Genomic DNA, 14,989 nt, shown 5'->3' with positions numbered 1-14,989 from the left:
CTGTGCCAATCTCCTTTAAGGACACAGTCTGGAGCACAGCACATAGGCACGTGCTGCAACGCAGCAGAACGACATTCAGGAAATCAGCTGGTGACTGAGCAAGGAAGCATGAGAAATTAAGACAAAAAGCATCTCCAACAGCAGCTGCGCAATAGGTTTGCATTTCCTAGTCCACTTTCCTTCACAGATGTGCCAAATGAATTGTCACCGCACAACTATATGACTAGAATAATTTGATAAACCTATATAATCGAGAAAAGGTCCCAGTTCCACAGGCATTTGCCTGAGATCTTATCCTGTGCCTAACAGGGTCTTCAGGACTTCAGTTTTGATGGTGAAAACTGAACTTTTATACACATACCTGTGTGTATGCGGCCACACAAGCTATCTACACTAAGAAATACACACTTTATATAGATAGATATGAAAAATATCCTGTGACAGATAACTGCAAGCCAAGCACTCATATTAAGCCACAAAACAAAGTTTATTGGATCTCCTCAAATTCTTTGTACAGTTTTGCTGCTAAATAGACAACACATTGGCATATCACCTTTAATCTTTATTTCAATCAGAAGTCCAACTTGAAAGAACCGGTAACACATTTAATGGCATCTTCAATAAATAAAATGACAAAAAAAATCTATAGTCTTTGCACAGACACATTACAATCCACTCCAAATTCAGTATTGCCAAAACACTGGGTTTTTTCTAAAAACTTGCTTCAAAATGTTTTTTTTTCTCTTTGTTTCAGCACTTAAATACACGGGAAAGTATATCATGAGAGAAAACAGATACTCCATTCTGAACAGAACTTGTAAAAACCAGTAACTTAAAAACAAAAGATAATTGAATCTCTCTAATTAGATTAAATAATCCTGTTTGAAGCCTTTTGGGAAAAACCCTGATTCTAACCTTCATATCAAAACATGCAGTTTCACTGGATCCTATCCTATGTCAGCATACTTATACAATAAGAATTAAATTCCATGATTTCTTGTTTTTTTTAAAGGGGAGATTGGTAAAGCAGAAGCATTAGCCTACCACACACACAAAAGTAGTCATGGTCCATATATTCTGCAGCAGTAACCAGCTATTTGTACTCGGTCCATTGCTTGAACTCCTACCGCACTGGAAAAGATACTGTAGTTTACCCCTCGTTTCTGTACTCGTCTCTTCCCCAGTCCAGCAGCCTCAAGAGCCTCAGCGAGATGAAGATACATGCAAATACAAATCTGCCTGCGCAGATCAGATTGCAGGATGAGGACCAACACATCTGACTCTAATTAGAAGCTAGGCTTAATTTAAAGCTTTTCCTAAAGAGAGAAAGCCATCAATAAAGAAAAGCTGAACCCCAAGATTTCCAAATTGCAATTCCCTGTAATTTGCAACACCTATTAGCATATCACAAACCAATTACAGTGTCAGTTAATGTAGGAAGAACCACTCTATCACTAAAATTAGTTAAAAGACTCATCTTCAAGCCTTCTGGAGCCTTCTTCAGCAAAGGCTTAGGGCATGCAAGGAATGCATGGCTGGGCCCCCACCAACCTATGCATACTATATAGGGAGAGAAAAGGTTACTTTAAACAAAAGGCAGAATTACACCACATCTGTGCAAACATTTAAACCAGTTTGTTTCAACCAGTTATTTGCTTATCCCAACTACTGCTGCTGACTATACTCGGCTAGTTCAAGAGAACATGATAAAGCAGGGCCCAATTTGTTTAACAGAACAAAACTTTTTTCCTGCAGGTATCTCCCTGTCAGCTAACATCATAACAGAAGTGCAATAATTTACAATATTTTCGAACAGTTATTAAAATGATACAATTTTAGGGAAACAAATTCACTAGTTTAACCATAAAAATATTTCCCCAGGTAACAAATCTTAAAGCATTCAGTAACACAGTATTTCAATAATAATAATAATACAGAAAATCCCTTCCAATTCTTAGAAAAGACAGAACTCTTAGATTTTTCTTATTGTACACTATTTAGGAGTTTTGCCACCTTGTGAAGATCATGCTGTAATTAAGAATATAACTACCATTTAAAAGAAGTGAGAATGGAAATACTGACCTGACTTTGAAATTATATTCTTAACCTTTTGCAAATGAAGACAAAGTAAAGCCCAGAGCCATGTCATCCAGGTACTCAAGAACTTACAAGACAGTTTACATCCAGAGTCATAAGAAAGCACCACTTTCCATAAAGTACTTTGTATGTCTATTGCTGAACAGCATATTAAATAATTCTGCGAGAACTGCTAAAACAGATTCTCATACTAACGGGAGCTTGAATTACAGAATTCAGGTTTGGGGATAACAGGGAATTTTGTGACAAAATTAAACTCTGATAAAATATCTGCTAAATTTGGTCCAGGCATCCAAAAAACAAACAAGGGCACATGGGTCTCTCATTGCTTAATGCTGTTCAGTTGATCCTTTAAATAATAATAAAAAAAAATTATATGGCAATAAGGAATAAGAAGGGCTGCCCACAACAGGCACAGAACTGTGACACAATAAATAGTCTCTTCAGAGAGATGTTTCAACTGTGGCTTTGCCATGTGAATAACTGAACTTGTACTAATGGAGAACTCTGAAATTTGTGTACCATACCCACAAAGAAATGATTTCCTATTTAAAAAACAGATCCATTTGTAATTAACTGCTTTTCCAATCATCATTAGATATGTGAAAAACAATTTAAAAAAATCTTTTAAAACAATTACAAGAGTGGACTGCAGTAGCAGCTATTCAAGCAAGATTCAAGCACAGGTTTAAACGAACTTTCAAGACAGGAATTAGCCTTCTTTGTCAAAAATTTGTACAACTTTTTCAAAAACCTGAAAAGAGAGAGAAGAGTATTAATTTCATTAAGTGTTAGTCAAACAGGTAGTTCAAGTTAAGCCAGCACACACAATAATTGACAGTATTTTTTAAAACATGTAGATTTTTCTTAGAACATTCACAGTAACTCATTATTAGTGAAACTGGCATCAGTTCCAGGAAACTGAGACAGAGTAGCAATACTACTTCAGAAAAGCAAAAGCTCATGAAAGTGAAAGAGACAAGACACTGTAGAACACAGAAACATTGAAAATTTGTTTAGTCCAGCTCATGTTCAAGCAGAACTAACTGATTTCTTAAAGTTATTCACATCTTAATCAGTTCTTCAAGAGTCAAAATGACAGTTCCACAACCTCCCTCAGTAATACACATCAGTACTTAATTAGCACACTAACCACATGCACACACATCTCGGAAAAATGCCAAAAATATGTACCCTGCCACTGTCATCCTCATGGCTTTTTTGGCTTATATACTTACTTCATCAACAGATTTAGAGGCATCCACTTTTCTGACTTTTCCCATTCTCTCATACAAATCTATTATAGGCTTAGTAGACTGGAGATATGTATGAATTCTAGGAGAAAGCACAGGGGGAAAAAAAGCATTACATAGTAAAATATAAACAGAAGGGAACTGAAAAGTTTTGAAGATAGTACCTCTTTTCCAGACTCTCCCGATTATCATCACTTCTACCACTGCTCTTGCCTCTTTCAAGACAGCGGTCAATACATATCTACAAAAAAACATGAAAAGGATGATCACAACCAAGAACACAAGGTGCTATCTTGAAAGCAGGAACAAAACAAAAATCCTGAAAACCTAAATAGGCCCGACGCACAAAATACTGTCCAGATATGGCGGATGTAACCAGAATTCACGTGGAAAGCTAGATTCGTCCAGAGAAAAAGGATGATAGCTTTACAGTTCATCAGTTTACAGAAATGTGGGCTCTTCAAATGGGATTGAGGTCAGTGGAAGTAAAAGCAACGTCAAGCTCTGTAGTTCGACTGGGTCTCTGCAACTTGAGACGTTTAAAGAAGAAAATTACCCGATTTTCAAGGGTGTGTTCAGACTTTCTGAAAAGAGGCATGTCAAATTAGGCTACTAACACATGCCTGCACTGAAGGAAAGTCACTGTATGTTCTCTGAAGAATTTTTTAAGGCTACGTACTAAGTTATTGTAAGTTAAAGTGTTCTTGCTTGACGTTGCTATAACAGACTTAAAAATCAAAATTTAAGTAAAAACTGAAGAACTAACCATAGTTAAAAGCTACCCAATGAACTAAGTTTTAAAACCTAAAGTAAGGAACACTGATCCATGTCACTTCATGAATACATTTACCCTACTTGTGCAAGAGGACAATGGTTAACAATTTTTTCCTACAAAGTACACCCATAATAAAAAAAAATAATATTTAAAAATCCAGAAAATCTTGTAGGCATTTGTCTATTTGTAGATCTAGTAAAAAATTAGAAACCCAAAATTAACACCCCACCAAGTGAAAAAAATTAAATTTTATTTAAGTTTTTAAATAGAAAAAAATCCACCTCACTTGCTCTTTGAGCATAAAAGATAATGGCAATTAAGTTAAAAAAAAAAAAAAAAGGTTAAAAAACCTCTTACAGAATTGGGAAAAACAGTAAAAGGAAGAAAGTCAGCTTAAGGTGCTGGGATTCTCAGTTTTTATGCTTCAAGGGCACTGACATACTAAAAAGACAGCATATCATGGCACTTGTTAAATGAATGCAATGTATCACTGTCAAAATGCCCTTGTAATCTAATGGCTTGCTGAATAAAACGTTAATTACTGGCTATCCTACAGCACAGCTCACAACTATGAAAATAAAGACTGCTGCTGCCAGCACTTTAGAATTAAAGCAGACATTGCTATCAAGTTCATTTTGGACTAAACAACAGTTACTAAGAGTAAACAGAGTAACATGTTCTGAAAATTAACCAAATCATTTTCTAGAATGTATTTAAAGTTTTTATAAATTTTCCTTAAAAATGCAATTGCCTGAAGTACTTCTTCAATATCATTTATTTGTACATGATTATACCCAAGGGCAAGTAGCTGCCTGCTATTTCAAAAACATGCAGTTTTTCACCTGCAAAAACAGGTTGCGAGAAAATCCTTGAAATTCACGGGCGAAGTTTTTCTTCTACTCTTACACTAGTCCATTCACTGCCTACCAGTTTCATTGTTGTTCTTGAATGATTCTCACAAAAAAGCAAGAAAGGAAATTATAGAATAACACACTTTGTTACCTCATTGTCACAATCAAAAAACAGAACAAAAGAAACATCCGCCTTTCCATCCATAGTCTTATTCCAGCCTTGAAGATTATCTTCATTCCTGGGAAATCCATCAATCAAGAACTTGTTCTTCTGGGAATTGGCAGCCATTGTTTGATCCATAGCCTGATAAAAGAGAATTCAATTCATGATCTCCTGCACATACAACCATTTATCTACTTATTAAATTAACCCCAACAAGTTGACATGCTAAGTTGAGAACCATTTATCTTGGGATTATGCAATTTTACAAAGTGTAATTTTGTCTCTCAGAATCACAGAATGGTCAGGGTTGGAAGGGATCTCTGGAGATCCAATCCCCTGCTAAAGCAGGTTCATCTAGAGTCTGCCTCTCTTGACCTGGGGAGCCCAGCACAGCACTCCAGGTGCAGCCTCACCAGGGCAGAGCAGAGTGGGAGGATAACCTCCCTCAATCTGCTGGCCACGCTCCTGCTAATGCACTCCAGGATACCATTCACCTTCAGTGTATGCTAATTCCTTCACCGATGCACCATCTTTCAAACTGAAATCAGTGTTTCATAAAGCTCAAAGTCTCGTGACTCACAATCCCAGCTTTAAAGTTGATTTTCTACAGGATACTGGAAAGCGCTGTTACACAGTAAGATGTTAAAACATCCCTGATCTAGAGTTAATTCTAACAGAAAAATGCCAGATCAGTTTAGTGCCATGAGCAACAGAAGCCTTTTCTGTCTTAAAGGAGATACTGTGGTTGTTTTCCTGAACATCTAATGAAGGCCAGTGCATTTCCTTCCACAGGAACATTAGCAGGTGCACTTCTTCACCTGGCTATCTGCTTTGATAAAACTTACAGAAACTTAGTGCCTTTAAGGCCCCTACCCTCCGGTCAAATATGACTGAGCTTATCAAGACGTCCAAAAGCTAGTTAAGGGAAATAAGAAACAGAGAGTTTCACCGATTCCCTACAGCTACTGAAAAAATAAATAAATAAATAAATAAATAAAACCCCCATTCTCACAGATCCCCAGGTATCAGAGGCCATCACCTACTGTCCACCAACCAGCCAGAAAAACATGAGTAATTGCCAAGAGAAGTTCAGTACACAGTGCACACACCTACGTGTCTGCCATTTCATAAGAGTCATACTGAAGGAAGGGCAATTCATCCCGAACGCAGCCACTGCTTTGTCACTTAGTCTGCAAGAGTGAACCAGCAAGGAAACAGCTCGCTCCTTACCCTCTTCAGCAAGCTGATTGTTATTTCAACTGGTACAATTTCCCCTTCCTTAATGTAGTTCTCAATGAGTTCTCCATACTGTGAGCCTGGCCTTTTTCGTTCATCCCGAAGGAGGTCACCAGCAGAAAGGTGCGTGTACCCGTATTTCTGAAACATACAGAACAAACAGGCGTAGATTCCCATGAATTAGTACACGTGCAAAATTAACATCAGTCAACAGTGTCAACCACATTTATCTTCGCATTACAACATAAAAATGCAGGGAATAGCATCTTGCTGGTGATGAATCTATTCAGTCTTCAGCACAAACTCTTGACAACTCAGCATACTCTGTATACACAGAAAGCACAGCAGTACAGTGTCCTGGGTAAAACGCTCAATGGGGTTTTGGTCAGGTATTCGTGTACTGTTTTCAAAGACAATTTTGTCATGTTTGGAAACGAGACCATCTCAAAGTCCCCAAGGCACTTCCTAATAAGTTACACTGTGCAATGAGATGTTTAACAACCACCAAATTTGATACAAACTATATTCCACCCTAACAGTTCAACTACTTGAAAATTGTAAGTGGTTATCAGCTACAAAGTCTTGATTTACAAAGTGAAGAAGTTGAGATAGCGCCTTTCCTTGCTATGTTTACACAATAGGTTTGTAATTTTATCTAATTACCTGGTTAAAGAAAAGCACACAAAGTGATTCCAGGTCCTTTGGAGCTGGAGGACTGTTTCAAGCACAGCACAAGCCAGAAATTCTACGTTCCTGTTGCAGTTCTGGCACAAACTTCCCGCTCTACCTCAGTCAAATAATTTATAACTCTGTGTCTAACACTGCAGCTACACAAACAGTCCTACACATGCATTCCTCCAAACCCAGCCCTGCATGCCTGCCCCTGCGACCTCCTTCCTTGGGATGAGCGTGACAACTTGGAGGGCAGCCCTCGGGTGAGGCTGGTGCCTTCTCCTAAGGATGATGTGGCAGATGAAGGTAAACAGTTACACTGGTGCCACCCTATGTCACGCCACGTACAGTAAACAAAAAGAGAGATCAGGGCCAAATCTATCAGCCAAATCTATCAATTAGATATCAGTACGCAGGAAAACAGCAAACACTATTACTCTCTTCCTTCACCTCAACCTACACCTAAAAAAAGTTGCTAATGCAAAAACCCTATGAAAAGTACCTATTACACTTGAATTTCTCAGGCATTTACCATCATAAATAGACAACTAGTGCAAACATACAAATACACTATGACCAAAGAGAAATGCATTGCTGTAATGGAGGCTTTAGAGCACAAAACCACCATTTTCTCAGCTCATTTAACACCACAAGAAAACTAACCAAACGTACTATGCAAATATAGGCATAAAAACAGGCAATAAAGACAACTCTTCAGTTATTACCTAAGCTAGCTATACATCCAAAACAGAGTATACCTATACATACTCATCCTAAAGTTTTTAAACAACACAAAGGCAGCAGCAAAAAACTTCAAGGTTATCAGCTTGGTTACAGCAACACCCAAAACAAATTTTAAAAAAGGTGTCTGAGCAGCATAACAATGTGACTGCACACTTTTTAAGTCTGTGAACTTGGGATTTAAAAACTTGGCTACTGGACTAAGTACAACAGATATATTACACAAGCCACTAAATGACTTTAAAACCATTTCAGTTGCTTTCCAATTTCACCCACAAAAGCGTGGAAAGTTAGTTCTGCCATAGTCATAATTTAAGAAGGGATATAATTACCTAAATCTCCAAAAGTCTACACAGCTGGCAAAAAAAATGGAAGCAAGATCTTGCTCTAAATAACTGTGAAGAAAAAGCTCCACAGACATCCTCTATAAGCTCACTGTACTCCTGCTTTAATGTGCATTGCATTTGGATATGCCTATTTAATTGCAAATCTAAATATTAACTATGAACTACAGAAGCTGTACACCAGAATAAATCTTTCCTTATAAGCAAGAAACCTTACTCTGCTAAACCCTAAATTAACATGTAGTAGTTCTTGCTAAAGTTAAAGAATGATGATATTTTTAACATCAACTTTCTACAAAGGAGAAAACAGGAGGAAAATATAATCCCTTCGGTTTTAGAGGATTACTAAACCATTTAATTTTCCTTGGCATTTCCCTTTTCATGCATGAAAACGAAATGGAGTCAGACAATTTTTGGAATTCTTGGTCTTTTGCAACAGCAAACTACAATACTTTTTAACAGCTGAGCAGAAAAGTAAAAGATAGAAGTGTTTTAAAGTGCTGTTGTATAAATAGACTTGGTTTAGATAATAGTAAATTGTATTCTACAGTAACCTTCAGAATGGATTAACCAGGCAATAAGAAAAACAAACCTCTCCTTCAGGGGCAAAAACATCTATTTGTTAACTGTACTGAGTCAAGAGCCAAAGAAAACATGTCAGTTTAAACAATGCAAACAAGCACAGAGAAAGGCCTGGCTGCTGCTCCATACACCGAAGGCTTCAGAGATGCAGCGTTCACACTACTCTTGCCAGTTTTAATCAATGCGTACAGGGCACGAAGTTTTCTTTCATCTCAGGCAAGATAAACCCTCAGCAAGTGTCCTGAACTGCAGCAAATCACATCTTCAAGAACTCACTAAAAAGACTGTGATGTAACTGCACGAAAAAAAGGGGGCAAAACACTCTCACGCCTTGCCAAGGTCTGCATTGTGCCAGCATGACTTTCCAGCAGTGCCAAGTACATCTTGATGCAATCCCCAGAACAAGACTTGCTGCAACTACTGCCTAATTCTTCTCCTCCGAAATCAGAAAGGGCGCAGGACAGTGGCTGCCAAACAATGAAAAAGCAGTTTCACCAGTTCTCAAAGGACGATATATGCTAGATTCGGAATATCAGACTGAAAGGAAGACCTGAAATAGAAACTAGGTTAAAGAAAAATTCCCAAATAATTGGATGCCAAGCACCTAAAATCTGGACATATTTTTAGATTACACAGAAGAAAATAGAATTAACTATTCTAAAACTTATTTCAGAGGTACTGTTTTCTGCTATGCTAGCAGACTGGTGTGACGTTCTATAAGAAGAAAAAAAAGATTAAATTGGTTAATTGCTATTACACAAGTTCTCATTATTTTAATAACTATTTTTATATTTGGAGAACCATAATCCAAGTTTCTTGCAAAAATTAACTGTGAACGAAAAAGGTAAAAATCAGCTGTCTTCGGTACCACTGTAGACAGCTTCCTCCTTTGCTTTCAAGAAAACCTACAAAAAAAATAATCCCAGTGACACGGCAAGGCAAGCTCAAGTTTCCATCAGTCCCACCGTAGAGGTGTTTCTCAGAACAGCACTTAGCAGGACTGAATAGAGCAAAGCAAAACATTTCTCGCTGGCCGGGTAAATCGGCCCCCATTCAGCAGGACAATCTGGGACATGCAAGCTGTACGTTCCACATCTCCAAATTACAACCCAAGCCTGCAGCCTCCCTGGAGTGCCCTTCTCTCCCCTGTCCTACAGCCACTCGTAGCTTCCTTCTGTCAGCCAGGATTTGCAGCTTCCACCCCACAGACAGAACATGGTTTGTTTTCAGTAAATACAATAAATAGATTAATACAACTAAAACACATGAGTCATATCCGTGTCACACTTGAGTAAGGTGGAGTCTACCCTAACAATCTTCTCAAGGCAGTAAAAGGATCAGCAGCAGGCAGCAGCTGCTGCTGGGACGCCTTACACAGCCGGCTTTTGAGGGGCACAAGGTTTACTTCTGATTCAGCCCTGTGTGGTCCAACAACACATCTCTCCGCTAAACACACAGCTTGAGACTTCCTTAAGTAAGCAGAAGCCAAGAGAAAGCAAGAGAAACACAAATTACTACTTTGACCTTGACTCCTATCTTGGCTTATCATTGTTACTCTGAAAATGAAAGTCACAGGGCTTAAGATCTAAACAAATAAAACACACTTTTATAGCCCTAGTTCTGACCTGTCATATCTTGGGCAACATTAATAAACAACTGAAATTTGCTGTATACACAATTCAAGAACTAGTTAAAATAAAAATAGAACCATGTAAAGCCTGCAGCTTTTGTTGGCGTTTTTTTAATAACCTAAAAAGCTTTTGTCTGTCCTATTGGCAATTAGCACATCGAATTAGAACTTTGGGGTACAAACTATAGTTTGTATAGTTTATTATAGTTACAAACAGTAACAGACCTTGTGTCTTCTTATTCCAATTAAAAAAAAAAAATTGAAGACATTTTCTTAGTTTGAAACATGTTCTTGCCTCTGGGGGAGGAAAAACAAGCAAAAAGCCACATTAGCAAAACCGAATGCACAAGGGTATCCCACAGAGAGTGCCCCCAGGGAAGTGGGGAGCAAACGGAACACCCCAGGGCTTCAAGAACACTGAGCTCAATAAAAGGCACTGAGTATGTTTGGGAAAGTCCAAATTTCATTGTCCAGTGTTCTGCAAAATGGAAGCATGTAGAGATAAATCTTCAGGGGGTAGATTTAAACAATCACTCATCATGTCTTAAAAAAAACAAAGTTCAGAAATACACACTTATATTCCAAAAAACAACTATGAGAACATAAGGCTAAGCAGAATACTAATACTTGACACTCTTGAAAGAGATTTCAGAAATTGAGCTTAAAGCAAACAATTTTAAAAATGTTTTTATTTCAAGGAAGTTAATGCTGTCTCTCAGCAGACTTCCAGAAGACAGTTAATACACGACAGCAAAACCAAAATCCACTGCTGCTTTCAAAGGAGCGTTTCTGATACAATAAGTTCTTCTTTGCATTGTTTCCTTCACCCTAGGAAATTTCCTTATCATATATCCCAAAGCAACTTAACAGCTTTTTCCACTTGGATATTAATTTATGCTTTTACAAAAGGAGAAGGCTCAGCATCCCACCTTGCTGAATTAAGTTTAGATTTAACCACAAACATATAGAACAGGGCTGTGGTGGAGGTGCATTTCAGGCAAAGGTTGTAAGGATTTCAAATTTAAGTACATGAAAGCATATTTTGTGCAGATTTGAAGAACATTTTTTTCCTTGACTTTACCACAACCATTTTATAAGCAAAGTTCAGAAGTCAGCAATACAACCCATTCATTTTGTCCTACACGCACATCGTAATATCACAGTCACAGAACTCACTGTAGAAACCGTGAAGATTATTACAAGAACCTGCATTCAAATGACATCATTCAGCTACCTGCTCAAATATTCTGCCTCACACAACAGCTACGCAACAGTCCCAGATGATGGCAAGCTCCAGCTAACAGAGCTGTGGGAGGTTTCAGGGGTTAATCTGCAGAGCTGGAAGGGAAAGGGCAAGAACTTTAGAGGGAATTCTGCTTTATCCTTTCCTAAATAGGACGAACTGGTCCAGAGCAGCAGTTCTGCTGCATTTGCACTTCAGCGAGAATTCTGTGAGTTTGTGGAACATACAGGAGTTGTCCCTCAGTACTGAAGAAAACCAGCTTGGTTCAGTTGTCTCCTCCAACCTTATCTGTGAAGATAAGGAAACCTAATCTCTTACCTGCTGTTCCCTTTCGAACACTGTGTCAATACCCATTTCCGCTTGTTATTCTGTCTTCTTCCCTCAAATAATGTCTCCATTTTAGTCCAAACTTAGCATGAATACATGCCTTCTCCAGAAGGAAGGACTCCAGCACACACACATATTGAACAGTTATGATTTAGGCTAGCATTTAACAAATATGTATTTTGCCTACATCATGTGATAGGCATCACCCTTTTCTGGGAATGTAAACCATAGACAGCAAAACAATTACAACACCACTTTGAGAAATCATTCCCAGGTAGTACATAATACCCTCCTTACTCCATAAAACACAGCTACCCTTGGTTTTTTAATGAAAATCATATAATGCTAAAATCATACAAGATCTCACCTCAGTAAAGTGAGACTTCTTCCACACGTGATGTGCTCTGTCCCAAATATCTAGTATGAATAGCAACCAAGAAATATTTATAGCTTACACTGACTTTCTGTTCAGCATAAACTTCAGATTTACAGCAAGATACTGGGTCAGATTCATTCCAAATGTAAACCAATATTATTCAGTCCATTTACAACAGGATGAATGAGGTTTATTATTACTCCGTTACAGCCCCCCTTCTCTGTGGCAAGCCGCCAACAGGACTTAAAATCCAAACAAAAATACACCTTCAGCTTAAAGGCTGCATTGACTGCACACAGGCTATTCAACAGCCTGTATTCAACCAGCGCTCTCTGGGGGGCTGCCAGGGGCCAGGCCAAAGATGCCTGCTTAAAAAGGTGTTGCTCTCTAGTACCTCTGCTGCATTTCATCCACACTTCCCTGTTCACGTCCCATTTTTCTAAAGATCTCCAAGCAGGCTCGTATCAGTCCAACTCCCCCTTCAGCCACCTCAGACCCTCTCTCCCTCAAAGTTTTGCCAACAGCTCCTGCAGAGGTGTCTGAACAAGCAGGAATGCCATCCATTGCAGTCAGCAGGTCCGAGTGCTTTCTACTGTCAGCCCGCTGACCTCAATACTTCTTCCCATGCAGTGAACAGGATTAGCAGAATTAAAGCAAGTTTACATTTATTAATATTTGGACTTCTCTTTCTGGGCTTAAAAAAGAAAATACATACTATACAAGCAAAGTTAACTTTCTTCTTTCATTTTTAGCTGCAAATACAATTTGAGTAGCAATGACTCATTTGAACTCCTAACAAAGTGGTCTTCATCCAATTATATTAGTCTATCAAGCCAAAGGTATTTATACTTCTAAACACAGGCCAGCAGCCATACAAGATACTTCGGCCCTGAGGCTACATTAATGGTTTGGTGAAAGCCATTAATGACAGCCTATAAGATTCCCCTACAGTTTAAGCTCATTTGTTTGCTGTGTGCCAGGGGCAGGATTTGACCTTACCGAAAAGGCTTTATGAGCACTATGAACCTTTCATTCCACAATTTAATTTAATGAATAAGCCGGTTTGAATGAGAGTCTGTAATTTGAGGTTAAAATCCTTCAGAACTAAAGTTATAACTGCATTTTCCAGTCTGGACCACATTCGCATAACTTAGTTATACAACACAGAGAACTAGGATATAATGGCAGCGTGGATAAACTGTAACAGTACTGCCAGGGCACCACCAGAATAGATGACACACAAAACGTGCCTGTGGCAGGAGTGGCAGGGATTTTTTTCCACCAACGGCTTTAGAAAGATGGGCTTTGCTACAGTTCTTAATCGTGTCTTTCAGTGTAAGTATGAATAAAATTTGATCCTACGTGGCTTTCAATAAGAAAGATATATAAAATTGCAGGGGGCGGGGAAAAGTTGTTTCAAATCCTACATATACATCTCGGGAAGTATTCATCCTTAACTACTGCTGTAATCATCCACTTGGATACACTGCAATTATCCCTGCCTCTTTGGGTTTCTAAAGGGACAGTACTACACCATGCAGCTTTCACCGTTCTTTCTTAGATACTTATTCTATTGCAAAGGGCTGTAAAAATGTGTTTGGAAAACTGAAAATGTCAATGTTCTAGCAGAAAGTCCTAACTTTTACTGCCAGTTTCGGGCTCTTTGAAAAGAGAGACCAAGATTAACCATCTAGGGGGTCAGGCCATCCTTTGACCTCTGTCGTGTTCTGCCACAGAACACAATTCTGCCACAATTCTAGTTCAGTTTTTTAACATTTGACTTTCACAACTTACAGAGGTGGCACCAGCTCAGAAAGCCAACGCCCTACGGTACCAGCCCTTACGCCTATAGAGCAGGCCTGAGCCACCACGGGCCTGGAGCCCACACACTGGAGACCAACCCGTTCCCATCCACCCTAAACCACCGTCGCCGTCCTCCCCGGGCCACACACCCGGCCGCCCGGGGCGGGCAACCCCGCAGCCCCCACCGTCACACCGGCCACACCGGCCAGGCTGGCCGGGGCCTCTGGAGCGCCGCGCTGCCGCCCCCCTGCCGAGCCCTGGCGGGTGTCCCACAGCCCGGGGCGGGACCGTGGCGGGGGGTGCGGTGGTGGGTGGGGAGGGCGGCGGGGCAGGAGAAGGGGACAGGCCGGCCCCCGGCTAGGCCACCTGGCAAGGGCTGCGCGGCGGGACCCTCCCGGGGAGTGGGGACAGGCTGCCCCAAAGGCGACCACGCCAAGGGCAGGCACGGACTCCCGGGGGGGGTCTACAACCTCCTGAGTGTCCCGCACGCCCAAGCCACCCGCCGGGATGCGTAGTCCCGTACCCCCCCGCCCCGGCAGCGGGTGCGCGGCCCTCACCTCCACGATGCGAGCGCACTGCGTCCCCTTGCCCGCCCCAGGCCCGCCGAGGACGAAGACGACAACAGGCTTCATGAGGAGAAGGAGGCGGCGGCGGAGCAGCAGCAGGACAGCGGCGGCAGGGCGGCGGCCAGAGGGCGGCCGTGGAGCGGGCGGGGAGCGGCGGGCACCGAGGCCAGGGCTGGGGCGGGGGGGTTAGGGCTGAGGCACAGCAGCCGCCGCGCACCCGCTGCTGAGCTGTCCCCGCCGAGGGAAAGTGCTTCCGGGTTCCCGGCGGCGCGCGCCGACCGGGAGGGGCGGGGCTGGCACGTGCGCGCGGGGACGGCAGTGGGCCCCGGC

The 14,989-nt window shown here is 40.7% G+C and overlaps 1 protein-coding gene across 1 annotated transcript; it reads right to left on the bottom strand.

Annotated features, from left to right (window-relative positions):
- Positions 1 to 468: 468 nt before the first annotated feature.
- On the bottom strand, positions 469 to 14,878 carry CMPK1 (cytidine/uridine monophosphate kinase 1). Its single transcript, XM_055815289.1, has 6 exons — positions 14,651 to 14,878; positions 6,370 to 6,516; positions 5,128 to 5,280; positions 3,515 to 3,591; positions 3,336 to 3,432; positions 469 to 2,851 (listed from the first exon to the last, which is right to left on the bottom strand). Exons 1-6 carry the CDS (start codon positions 14,723 to 14,725, stop codon positions 2,810 to 2,812), a joined length of 591 nt encoding a protein of 196 aa, XP_055671264.1. The 5' UTR covers positions 14,726 to 14,878; the 3' UTR covers positions 469 to 2,809.
- Between the last annotated feature and the right edge of the window lie 111 nt (positions 14,879 to 14,989).

The sequence above is a fragment of the Falco peregrinus genome, chromosome 10 (genome assembly GCF_023634155.1).
Source record: "Falco peregrinus isolate bFalPer1 chromosome 10, bFalPer1.pri, whole genome shotgun sequence".
Taxonomy (NCBI): Eukaryota; Metazoa; Chordata; class Aves; order Falconiformes; family Falconidae; genus Falco; species Falco peregrinus.
The sequence above is the reverse complement of the archived record's forward strand: the minus strand, read 5'-3'. Positions and strand labels throughout refer to the sequence as shown.